The 13,791-nt window shown below is 35.2% G+C and overlaps 1 protein-coding gene across 1 annotated transcript in view; it reads right to left on the bottom strand.

The window, feature by feature from the left end:
- The window catches only part of LOC107748478 (inter-alpha-trypsin inhibitor heavy chain H2-like), a 12,846-nt gene extending 4,723 nt beyond the window's left edge, over positions 1-8,123 (bottom strand). The window contains exons 1-11 of the mRNA XM_016563269.1: positions 7,913-8,123; positions 7,755-7,796; positions 5,879-5,917; positions 5,313-5,485; positions 5,133-5,237; positions 3,753-3,915; positions 3,336-3,572; positions 2,428-2,544; positions 1,639-1,807; positions 609-734; positions 321-502 (exon numbers count right to left, since the gene is read on the bottom strand). Coding sequence (XP_016418755.1) covers positions 321-502; positions 609-734; positions 1,639-1,807; positions 2,428-2,544; positions 3,336-3,572; positions 3,753-3,915; positions 5,133-5,237; positions 5,313-5,485; positions 5,879-5,917; positions 7,755-7,796; positions 7,913-8,062 — 1,503 coding nt within the window. The 5' untranslated portion in view covers positions 8,063-8,123. The remainder of the gene's footprint in view (positions 1-320; positions 503-608; positions 735-1,638; positions 1,808-2,427; positions 2,545-3,335; positions 3,573-3,752; positions 3,916-5,132; positions 5,238-5,312; positions 5,486-5,878; positions 5,918-7,754; positions 7,797-7,912) is intronic.
- Between the last annotated feature and the right edge of the window lie 5,668 nt (positions 8,124-13,791).

Raw genomic sequence — 13,791 nt, forward strand, 5'->3', positions numbered from 1 at the left:
TTTTTTTTTTTTAAACAGTATAAATGTATCTTTTTTATATCAAATATATATTATATATAAATAATATAAATTAAAATGCTGTATGACATGTCTCAATAACAGACAATTACAATATATTTGATGTTTAATGATGAGCAGGATTTTCAACCAATGACATTTCACTGTAAGCGGGATTAGCAAGTGTGAAACATCAAAAAATAAATACATAAATAAATAAAAAACAGGCGATCATCTAAAAGGTCTTGTCACTTGTCATGGTTTGGGAAAAAATATAAGATTAACATGGAAGAGATAAGATTTATTGAGGCAGTGTATTAAACCTTTAACTGGTCTGCGGCATCATGATTGGCATAAATCCTCTGGGCGATGCCTCTGTTGTCCATAGCAATTCGCTCCAGGAAGTCGAAGTCTACGTCAAAACCAATACCAAGAGAGTATAGAGAAAACTCCTCCCTCATCACACGTTTCACGTTTTTCTGAATAGTGCTCAGCTTTATTTCTCCTAAACAAGATAACGAAAGAGAAAGAGTAGTTCACTGAGGACTAGAGGAAACTTCAGGGCATACAGAAATTCTCTGTTGTATAGTGTAAACGTTAATAAATCTTACCCACTGTCGGGTCTCCATCAGACACCAGAATGATCATAGACACAGAACGAGGGTCGATCAATCCATGATTGGAAGCTCTCAACAGCATCTGCACTGCTCTCAGTAAAGCCTCATTGATGTTGGTGCCTGGGGTTAAATACAGGGTCAGAGACAGTCCATTTTCAAGAAATGTTTCAACTTAACTCAAAAAATGTTATGCAAGAAATTCAAGGTAAAAAGTAAAATGTTTGTGTCTTGTCATTTTTATTAGTTTTCATTTTCTAAATATATGTGTATTTAGTTTTTAATAATTATTTCATTTAATTTTATTTCATTTTACTTAAAGGTCCCCTGAAATGCTTAGAAACATGCAGTGTTACTCTATGTGTTGACGTCATTTTAACTGAAACAGGAAGACAGGGCGGGACATATCAAGCAGCCCCGCCCCTTTTTAAAATAGCCAGTAGCATTCGTTTATATCACAGCTTGGGCTAGAGCCGTTCAGAGCCGTTGAGCTCCGTAAAGCCACATTTGACAGGGTATGCCAGCCACAATCTCATCCATATTATATATAAAATATAGCATTCTGTGTAGAATTCAAATAGCTCCGATCATGGGCGTAGCTTGTGGGGGGGCCAGGGGGGCCTGGCTCCCCCATGTCGTGTCTCTGGACCGGAGCAGAGTGCGACACAGGTCACAGCAGGTGGTTAGCGTGACACAGTGCGAAACCAGACTTCTTTTTTCCTCAATGGAAAGCATATTTACACTGTTAGAAGATGAAGTACGATGTGACGTCAAAAAAATCATTTTGGCGGAAACCGTTTTGGCGGAAGTGACGAACTGCAAGCTTTGAATGCTTATATCTTCTAAATGCGAATTTTGTCACTGTTTTGGAGCACACTGCCTTATAGATAACCTTAAGACTAACATATTGATACTAACACCCAAAAAACTTTTGGTTTCATGGGGACTTTAAACTAAATGAAAATTAGAAATGTTGCCTTGGCAACTAAAACAAAATTTTCAAAATTTCACCATATATTTCTCTCACCTCCATTAGGCTTGATGCTTTGGATGTACTTTTTAGCTTCGTTCACCTGGATGGAGGAAGCTTGGACCATATCTTCATTCCAGCAACGGACATTGTGATTGAAATCTATGATGCTGAAATAGTCATCCATTGACAGATCGTCTAGAATAGCCTTCATTGCCTCCACTGTCTACAAAACAAAACAAAACAAAACAAAAAGCTGTTAGGTAGCTCGTTTGTTTCTCAAGTTTTAAACTAACATTCACTGGTAATAGCATTCGCTGGTCAAAATATCGGCGTAGCGGTTTTCATGATAATCAAGAGCATTTTGTAATTAATGACATCACATTGGAATAATGTTAAGCTAATAGGCTAAGCTGTTAACTTGCTAACTAAAAGCACAAAGAAAGTGAAATGCTAAATTCAGCCATTTTAGCTGTGTGACATGCAATTTAAAATATATTAAGATTTTCTTGATTAAGGCAGCACATTCATTTACACTTGAAAGCAATTTTCTATCATTTCTAATCAGGCACTCAAAAAGTTATTAACAAAATGAATGAAAATCCCGGATTAATAGTGTATAATAAGACCTGATTAAATTTTAAGAAAGTAAACAGAGTCTAATTTGATGTCATGATCACTTTAAATGAGTGCCCTACAATTTACTTGACCACATGGTGGCAACAATACAATTGAAAATGCAGTTCTCCACTGCATCCACATGAAGACGTTTTCAGTAATGGACCACGTGCTGATAGGATGTATCTCCTGATATCTGCAGGATACTTTGAGTAAACACATCCATACCTGTTTCATTTTCAGCCCCCACATGCTTCCACTCACATCGATGACAAAAACAATGTTTTTGGAGAGAGGAGATAGATCAGATGGAGCAAAGAATTGAACAAAATGACCGTCAGACACCTGAGAGATAGAAAATACAGTGCATCAGCAATCGCAGGTGATGAAGTAAAGCATACTACATACTGTTGCACATACTATATTTGAAAAATAGCAGGCAATAGAGTGTATTCTGCACAGTGTGCATTAGGTATGTGCTCTTGTGTGGTTACCAGGAACGTTCTACAGTACAGTAAAGAATGGTTACTGAATAAAAATCATCAATGAATAGAGATAAGAATTTAAAAAAATGTTAACTGTCAAATTAAATTTTATACAGCGTGAGCTAGTTGATCGTACATTTATTTTGTATAAGGTTTGCCATTTCTGCAACGATACTATCAAAATTTGGGGCATGTGCAAATATAAATATTGATATAATTTAATTTTACTCTTTTTAATTGAACGAAAACAAAATTAAAGGGGTCCTATTATGCTCTTTTACAAAGTCTTGATTTTGTTTTGGGGTAAAAAAGCATAATAGGACCACTTTAAATTCCTTGTTAGCCTGCAAAATCGAATTTTAAATATCTAACTGAATCAGTGTTATTTTAGTATTATTGTGAAACTAGTTTTTATTAATATTTTAAATGTTTTTTTTTTCTTTATTTCCACACGGTTCCATACTATATTATGTTTTATGTCTATTCATTTTAAATTCAGTTTTAGTTATTTTAGTACAACTAAATGAATTTTTATTAACTATCTTGTATACATGATACTAAAATAACACAACCGCAGAGACTGGTGGACTCACACCTGATTGTGATTTGGTATGTCAACTATTAGCTGTAAAAGTGAATGTACATCCACACCTGAAGTTCTCCAGCATTGCTCTCTCTCTCCACATCATACGTCACAGTAAACACGCCATCCACTGCACTTTCAGTGCAGTTTTCACACTTGCGCTGCTGCTGCAAAGTTGGTTTGAACACAAGGTGGGCTTTTTCTTTTGTGTGGGTGATTTTGGTCAAATCTGAAAACTGCTCTCCCAGTGTGTTAGAGGCCGTGACAAACTTGATACCTTTGGGCTCAAATATATACACATCAACCTGTGGAGATACAACCATCATAAAAACACATTAACATCACACTAGAGGTCACATCACAGGGTTCATGACACAAATTAAGCGATAGCGTTAGTTCTGGCAGGTCACGTGAGTCAAGCTTGCATCAGCTGATTCTCAGCTGAATTTATGTACTGTGTGTGTTTATATGTGTGTGGAACTGACCTGCAGCAGTGGAACCAGGCGTCCAGGTTGTAAGTGTAGTGTGTGCTGGTAGACGCCCAGTTTCCTCTGCATCATTCCCTGATAGTGCAGCTCAAACTCCACTTTGCTGCCTGGAGGAACATGCACCTCCGTCCTAAAGGTCTCCATTGCTTGAGAGTTAGTCCTGAGAGTCAAAGGATTCTTTGATTAATAAAAAAGCTAAAAAAAGAACAGCATTTCAAACATTTTGTAACAATGTAAGTCTTTAAGCTCACTTTCTATTAAAAAAAAATTTAAGCAGCACAACTGTTTCCAACGTTGATAATAAATCAGCATATTAGAAGGATTTCTGAAGGATCATGTGACACTGAAGACTGGAGTAATGATGCTGAAAATTCAGCTTTGCCATCACAGGAATAAATTATACTTTAAAGTATATTAAAATAGAAACCTGTTATTTTAAATTGAAATAATATGTCACAATTTTTACTGTTTTTATTATATTTTTGATCAAATAAATGCAGCCTTGATGAGCAGAAGACACTTCTTTAAAAAACAATATATGTGCATTTATAGATCATGAAATATATTTTATAAATAGGAAATATACGAATCCAACAGTTATAAATAGACTGTACATATATATATATATTCAAATCTATAAATACAGAATATTTGCATGCATATCTAAATATATCATTATAGATTTAAACACACTGTCTAATAACTACTTGATATACAACTGTAAATCTAAATATATGGTTATACATTTAAATATATCGTATATGTATTAATACAGAATATATACAGTACATATAAATCCAAATATAGAATTGAAGTGAAGTTACAGACCATGCTATACCAAAAATCACTTCAAACTGAATTTTGCTAATTCATTTATACTTATTTTGCATGCAAAATTGTGAAAAATTACCAATTATACAACGTTAAATAAACACTTGATATTTATGTATATAAATTTGAAAAGAAAAAAAAAGTGTTATACATCAACTACCCACATATAAAAAGTAAATTCAAATTGTTAAAGGATTTTAATATATATAGACTGTTTATAAAATATATATATAACCAAACATAGTTATGAATATAAATATATATTGAAAGAGCTCATTAAGTATACAATATAGAAAATCCTGAATATATATTTGAACATTTTAATATCTGTGAAAACCCAGCTAAAGTGGGTGATTTTGGTGATTTACTGTTTTCTATATAAAATCATTCTTAATAAGGTAAAGAACATTCTGTGAAAATGTAACATTAATATCTTTATTACCAGTGTTGGGCAAGTTACTTCCAAAATGTAATACATTATATATTACGATATATAGGATATATTGTAAAAATTGCAATTTATGTTGTTGGGTGGATGAGCAGTACCTGACAATGCCTGCTGCTTTCCCACGAGCTCTTGCTTGAGCGTAAAGGTTCCGTGCCACTGACTTTTCCTTCACTGAGCCGGTGAATGTGATCCCATTGACATTCCTGAAAAGCAGCCACTGGTCATACAGGAAGCTGATGTGTTTGTGTGTGTGTATTTGTGTCTGTTAATGCTCTCACATGGTGAAGTTGTTAATGAAGGCCCGTTTGGGGATCTCCACGTTGAAGCCGATGCTCTGGGCGTTGGGGCCTGAGTTGACCACAGAGCTCTTGACTGTGGTGTGAGTGAACCGCGATGTGATTCTGCTCTCCACCTTATAGCTCTTAACTGTGATGTCATTGCCCTGAATTACCTGCATACATACACAAACAAAACACATTACATAAATCAAACTAGTAACAGTAAATTAAATAAGACCATAGAAACTGCCTAGCAACCATTTGTATACCTTAGTACCACCAGACATAAAGTTTGTCCTGAGGAAATGTACTTTTCTAGGTTGAAATGCTATATTTTGTGACACTTCTTGGCTTGTGTGAAAGTAGTAAACATCAAAATTGTTGCAAACTTGTATCGTTTGACAGGAAAATATATATAGAAACTTGGAAACCAAATCTAAGCGGGGGGGAAATGTCTCTAGCAGAAGCAGAACAGTAGCAGGGGGGACGTCATTAACCGTAGTGTCTTTAAACAAGCCAATCGATTATTAGATAAGATTAAAGTGGAACAACAAGAGCATGAATACCTCAAAATCCTCTTCTTCTTCACTGGTCAAAACGTTTCTCTACACACACAAAAAGAGAGAAAAAAATTATTTAAATTCAAATGTAAAAAAAATAAACATGTTAAATTAAATTCAAAAATATGATATGTTCACAGAACTGTAAAGTTAACAGATATGTTTACAGTTTAAAAAGGTCATATGATGTTGCTAAAAATAACATTATTTTGTGTATTTGGTGTAATGCAATGTGTTTATGCAGTTTAAGGTTCAAAAAACACGTTATTTTCCACATACTGTACATTATTGTTTCTCCTCTATGCCCCGCCTTTCTGAAACGCGTCGATTTTTACAAAGCTCATCGGTCTGAAAAGCGAGGTGTGCTCTGATTGGCCAGCTATCCAGTGTGTTATGATTGGCCGAATACCTCAAGCGTGTGACGGAAATGTTACGCCCCTACCATACTGTGATGCCCTGTCTGGCCGGCGTGACAAGACAAAAACAATGAAACCCATTACAAACTAGGCATTTGTTGCATCCAGTGGGGACATAATTACTGATTATAATGACTTACACTGTCTTTTTACGCGTTGCGTATCGCGCAGTGTAAACATAAAACCATGTCTGCCTTTGTGATCGGAGAAATGACAAACAAGCGCTACTCTACACTTCTCAAACTCGCGTTTGAATCATCAGTGGCAAATCCTTTATATATAAAAGTACTTACAGACTGTGAGTCAGAACAGCCGGCATTGCAGTCTACTCTACCAGGATCAGGAAAATGCGGTGCACACATCTGAATATTTGGGTTGAACTGTTCTGGAACAGTGTTGTAAATACAACTTAACCACTGACTTGTAGTCGTGTCCTCTTTTGGAAGACCAAACAAAGTAGTTTCGCTTTCACAAACGAAACACACCTTCACGACATGGCAACAGCGGTCACAACGAAACACACAGCGTCTTTATGACATGGCGGCGTCGGCAGCAACAACAATACTACAGTGAGAATAAAAGTTACGCCTTCTTTCTTTGCGTGAACATTTGGGCGGCGTTATGCAAATCTTCCCACATCGTGACGTAGACATGTGGGGGCGTGTTAGAATGAGCAGTTTTAGGTAGGCGTGGTTGACTCTTAACTTTTATAAAGAATATCTCTTTGGATTTGAGACTTTAGTCTTTGCAACTTTACAGATCTTCTTTATGCACCAAGAGCTTGTAACACTCCAAAGAGAAAGGAAAAATTGAAATCGCATCATATGACCCCTTTAAAATAATAAAAAAAAGTCTGAATTATAAATTTCGAAGAACTTAGACTAATTTTTTTTTTTTTGATCTGATTTTTTTTTTCAACAGAAAATAATCAAATTTAAAGAAATATTAATTGTCTGCCTCAGGAAGTCAAATTACATTTCATACAGTATGAGTCGGTTAATTTTACTTTTATTTTATATAAGGCTTGCAATTGTTGTAACCATGTGCAAATGTAAATATTTATATAATTTATATAACTGAAAAAAATATGTATACTATATATACTTTTTAATTAATTTTTTAATTTTTTAATTTTTTTACATCATTTTAAAACAAAATCTAAATATATAAAACTGATTCAAATATTAAACTGAATAAAAAAATAAAAAAATAAAAAACAGTGACATCTGACACAACCGCATGGACTGGTGGACTTACACCTGACTCTTTGATCAATGGTAATCAATGAAGGCCTCAGTGACACTATCATCACATTAAAACATTTCAAAACTGCTTGAACATCTTGGGAAAAGAAATAAACTACATAAATTATTATTATTATACAAATATGCTGCTGTATAATTTCAGTATATTTCTGTTCAAAATCCACTTTTAATTTCATTTTGAAGTTGAATATGAATGCTTACCCTGTATCTTCCAGAATGGTGGTACTGATCCAAAGGACCTGACTAACAAAATAACACACATACACAATATAGATTTCAATTTAGACGCACATTCAGTGTACTGACATCAGCATGCATGCACATAAATTTGCCTCTTTTTTTTAAGATTTCAATCTTACTGTTTCACTTTCCCACTCGCCATCGATGATAAACTCGAAAGCCCAGCTCTGAGAAAAGAGCAGGACACACAGAAGAACTGGAGTCTTCATGGAACCAGAGAAAAGTCCTTTCAGGAGACCACAAAAATTGCCAGCACAGTCCACACACATGCACACACTGACTGAGGCTAAATGATCAGCCTCTGCAGTCTCGGAGACCTCTGAGCCTCGTCAATATTTGTTGTGCCCCACATAACCAAAGAAACAGAGACAGGAACCTTTGAAACCTGACCAGCAGATGAACAAACACAATCCCTGGAAAGGAATGAGACATATCACACTCTTTGTTTCACATGTTGTCAGAACAATATTGCAATTTCGGACAATGCCATTATTTTCATGATCAATTAAGCATATTTTATCTCCCAAATTGTATTATATTGCACGTGAAAAAGTTGTAGTATATGTGTTAATAAAAAAAAAAATTGTGTCTGAACAGGATTCATTACTATTTTATTAAAGTACGAGTATGAATATGTACATATTCAAATCATATTCTTTTTTTCTTTCTTTCTTTCTTTTATTTTTTGATGACAGATATTTTTGTGAGAGTGACAATATAAATGCATTATATAAAACATTTATCAAAGCCATAGTCAATTCAGTGGTTAATTTGTTATTATTACCCAGAATATTGCCCAATCGCCAGAAACTGAGGCCATATCTGTGGTTGTTCTGAGAATAAGGTTATTCTCTTTCATTCGGATATTTCTATCATTTTAAATAAGGCTGTATCTTATCTTCGGTTCCTACACACTGCAAATACAGGTAAAACACCTGTAAAAAATAATATAATAATAATACAGAAAATTCCTTCATTTTAATACAGTACATTGTGCCCTATTTTTACAGGGTTTTTTTTCTTTTACAATGCATTTCTACACTATATTTATGCATTCATATGGCCATCTGACATAAAGTGACCCCATTTAGAATTTAAACACTTAAGCCACTGTTAAAAATGAGTGTCGCATTATATACAAAATGTTAAATAAGTAGAATTAATTTTAAAGAAAGACAACACAAGCACGCTATTCAAGCAAAACAATTAAAAAACGAGACGTTTTTCAAATTAAATGATAAACCACAATATACTGTTCAAAATAAAGGGAAAGGTGTTTGGACATGTATTATTTGCATAAGACAAGATTATTCATATTCCCTGATTATTTACCATCTACTGGAAGTATGGGGTATGCATTAATATTGTGGATATTGGCCACTATTTGGACCAGGGAGCAAAGAAATAAGAAAAACTAACAAGCATTTTCATGGGGGGTCCAGGAGGGTACAAAAATAAATAATATAAGGCCTTTCCGAACAGCCGATTAGAACCAAATAAAACATTTATTTCGTATCCCCTGCCTTTTCTTTTCAAATTTATTTTTTATTAAGTAAAAACTCCTCCAAGTCAATCAATCAATAAACTTTAATGAATGTATCTTTCTTACCACAGAGACCATTTTGCACTGCAAATTGTCTGAGAAAAGGTTTTGTCAGTTCATGAAAACCCTCAGTAAGAAATGAATGTCAGCAAGTCCATGCCTTTTTGGTGAACCAGTAATGTTCTAAGAGCCTCTCTAAAGGAGGAACTGTGTTGGAGCAACATTAGGAAAATCCCAATACTGTAAAAGACTTCAGAAGACAGCTGATGTTATTTTGAATCGTGTGACATATCATACATACAATCTAAAAAATGCTGGGTTGTTTCAACCCAACTTTGGGTCAAATATGGACTAACCCAACCGTTGGGTTAGACTTTTACATTCAATTTTTAACCCAAAAGTTGGGTTAGTCCATATTTGACCCAAAGTTGGGTTGAAACAACCCAGCATTTTTTAGAGAGTAGCTTCTGAAACACATTCATGTATAGTAGGCTACTGATAATGGTAAAATGCTTTATTGAAATACAACATTTGCTTCTATTTTGATATTACGCCATCATCTGGATGACCGTTCAATATGGGCGATCCCCAATCTTTACACTCTCTTCATTTACCACCTATATTCGATATGCCCTAATAATTTAACCCTCTACCGCATGGTGTAGCCATATGGCAACATACTCTTTGTGTTCATTTCCTTGCCACTGTCTCTTTAAGAGAACATTCTCGTTTTTTTTGTTGGAAAAAGAAGACCTTAGTTTAGCCAATGATTCATGTTCATAGTCTTCCTCTCAAGAGATTGCATAATGCTGAATTTTCATGAACTGCAATGTTTTTGGTTTTATGTCAGTGTTTTATGATACGTTAAATACAGTATTATATTTGTTTTAACTATAAATTTGCAGTTTAAATAATATTCATGAAAAATTTAATGAAATAGAAAAGAAAAAGATTCAAATATATATGTTTTTCTATAGGTCTATCATATTGCGTGCGGTAGAGGGTTAAATTGTATCCAATACATTTGGAGAGTTGATAGCTTTATATGTTTGTTAATCAATGATCTCGGTAAATGGTCTCTAGAAACCCCTCAAGAATGTCAAAATAAGGCTGAGATCACTGACTGTAATTGAGGACGCATAGTTTTTCAGTCTCCATATATTAGCATATACTTGTTGAGCCTGCAAGCAAGATATTTTCACTATACCTATTCAGCAAACCTCCTACTTTCACTTAACGTAAATAAAGTCATCGGTGAATTGTGTTTTAAAAAGACTGCTGGCAGGACACACGAGTTCACCAGAGCCAACGTCAATGAACTAACCTCAGATGCGCAGAAATCCAATCTGACAGGATCCTACATCTCCCTTCACGATCAATAAAGCCCGTCAATCCTGTAGATGGCAGCAAAGACAGCAAAAAAAAATCACGTTAGAGAATGAGGTTGGTGTGGAGCAATCACTAATAGGTCTACAATTCAATGAATTAATCAAAATGTAATATTATTATCACCTTGCACTCTTAAAATAAAGTTTATTTATTTATTTATTATAATTTTTTTTATTTATTTATCCCAGAGATGCAATTAAAGAACCATTTTGGGGGTTCCACAGATAACCTTTCATGGAACAGTTCTTATATATACAGTATATATATATATGAAGAACCTTTTTCCACTATAAAGAACCACTTGCTCAGACGTTGTAGCGCTGGAGCTCCGGGAGGGGTCCTGAAAGGCAACAATCCACGTCTACTACAACTTACGCCAACAGCACCACCTAATAGAAACGTGACAGAAGTTCAGAAGAACCCACTTGACTTTGATGAAGCAACCAATTTTAAAAACGTTTCTATCATCGTGATCTGCAAGTGTGAAATAACATAGCCTACATTCATTCAAATGTGCAAGCTTTAGGCTACTAAAACCTACTCAGCCCTAAATCCGACCTTATCGAGAAAATGAGAAGTTGGAAAAATAAAATAATGAGTTGCATTAAAACAAAGTGAAGTCTTTACAGCGTTTTTTTTTTTTTTTTCGAATTTAGCATGACAATAATTTACCATTTCCTATTGATTATGGAAATTATCCAATAAAGACATGCCAGTTCTTCTAAGCTCAACTACCCAGTTTATTACATTTGCGCAAAGTACTTCAGAAGATAAGCGCCAATCTCATGTTTGACAAAGACAGATGAGTGAGAATGTCGCAAGCGTCTAGACACCAAAAACACTGGAGCTCCCTCCCAAACACTAGTGTCTTCGGATGGGTGGGACGCAATAACCGCCCTTTTCACAGGACCACTGAAGTACGCTCGACCCACTGCAGAGAGCAGCCAGTGCGGGATAGGCGATTTCATATCTTAAGATGCTACTCATAGTCCTTGTCTTGTATTTGTGTCCGGGTTTTCAGTGCCAAACTGAGGATACTGAATTGTCAGAGGATGTGGACTTTGAAGAATACGCGATTTCTGACATGGATCCAAATGCTGTAGGATGTTTCTTGCATTTCGCATATGAAAATGTCATCATGAATAGTCATATCTAGGATCTCACCAGTCTTGTGTTTGTCTTCAGGCTCCTGTCAGAATCCCGCGGCAGGTGAAAACGCTTCTAACTAAGGTAAAGACCCGCGACACCTGCGCTTTCTCCATTTTAGTGACTGTAAAATAGTCAAGATTACTTTTTGTTTTACATATTGGTTATGTAAACACAAAAACGACCGTTTTACAACACCCTCCAACCATTTTACAACCAACAACCTTTTTTCACCCAACCCTAACTTGGTGATTTTTTTGCCCTATGTGTCTTAACTTTGATATATTCCCATATTTGTCTGCTATAAATAAGAGTAGGTTATAAACCTGCACATTACCTCTAAACTGTAAACTACTGTCAAGTACAAAGAGTATTGGTGTTACAACCTACAAACAGAATGAGTTGTGACTGTAGGTGGTGTGGGTTGTAACACCAATGGAAACAAGGACAGCTTAAATATATATATATATAAATGTCAAATTGTTACATTTTAATTGGGGGAAGTTGTCACATGGATGTTTAAATAATGTAAATGATACCAAATGAAACAATTACAATATGTGTTGTCCCAAACACTGATATTGTTGTTGTTGTGTTGTGTTTTTTTTTCATGATTGTTTTACTGTTTAAATGTTGTCATATTTGTTTCTATAGCACCTTATACAATTCAGATTGTTTCAAAGCAGCTTTACCGTAATAAACAGGAAAACAACAAAATCAGTGATGCAAACTCCATCAAATATGAGACAAATTCAAATTCTGCTGTAAGCTCTGAAAAGACAATAGTGTCATTATTCAGCTCAAGTCAGTTCAGTGTTGGTTCAGTTTAGTTCAATAACTGTGTAAAGTTCATCAATTATGAGAGAAGTTCAATTCAGCTATAAGCAGCTCTACTGAAGAAGACAATAGTGTCATTATTCAGCTCAAAGTCAGTTTAATGTGGAAAAGCCTTAGTTGTTTAGTAAAAAGTTAGATTTTGTAAACTGACCCCATATAGTGTGACAACAAGCCCCATCGTTTTCTGGACCACAGTTTACTACAGTTTAACTGTATCAACAATATTTGATATTTTGGCAGAAATTAAATGGGACATTTATGTGAGGACTTGACCCAAGTCCTCCCAGATCTTTAGGCAAACCACTTGGCTACATCACACATGTTTTCAGAACAGCTATTCGAAAATATTCATGTATTTTAATTATGGTCATAACTTGCTCCTGTCTGCCAGGAAACTAAACCTCACATTCAGGAGCTGTCGGTCCAGACCACCATCATTTCCCGCTATGCCTTCACTGCGGTGTCGTGTAGCATGCTCAACAGACACTCAGCTGCTACTCAGGGGGTCTTTCAGTTCCACATCCCCACCGCTGCATACATCTCCAACTTTACCATGTAAGTGTGGAAATATGTTTTTTTTTTTATTTGAGTAATAGAAATGTCTCCTGTGGGTCACTGAAAGAGAGTTTAATGGTTTGGCATAAATACAAAAATCTCAGTTTCCTGACATTGACCCAGGATATCTATGAGGTCTATAATATGCTACGTTTTGCGATTGGCCTGTTAATGGGTAAGTTGGTCAGTGATTCCAATACTGTGTTTATATCTTGAGAGAGGTTATTGAAGGCCCTGAGAGAGTTTAGACTGTCATTATCCATTTATATGCCACTTGTGGCAACATGTTGTTGTTACCATGGCATTAATAAAAATTCTCATTTCATGCTGTTGGTATGATGGCAAAGGATTGTGGGTGGACGAGTATTTCCCAGCCAGGTGAAGGCCAAAGAGAAGAAAATGAAGAAGGAAGGTGGAGAAAACAATGGCAAGAAGAACAAGAACACACCAGAACAGAGGTAAAGATAGCGAGTTACCCTCAAATGTTTGTGCCATTAAATTGAATGAGTCATTACTCAGGTAGCTAGT

Source organism: Sinocyclocheilus rhinocerous, unplaced genomic scaffold (assembly GCF_001515625.1).
Source record: "Sinocyclocheilus rhinocerous isolate Xijiao unplaced genomic scaffold, SAMN03320098_v1.1 scaffold78, whole genome shotgun sequence".
In the NCBI taxonomy this organism is placed as follows: Eukaryota; Metazoa; Chordata; class Actinopteri; order Cypriniformes; family Cyprinidae; genus Sinocyclocheilus; species Sinocyclocheilus rhinocerous.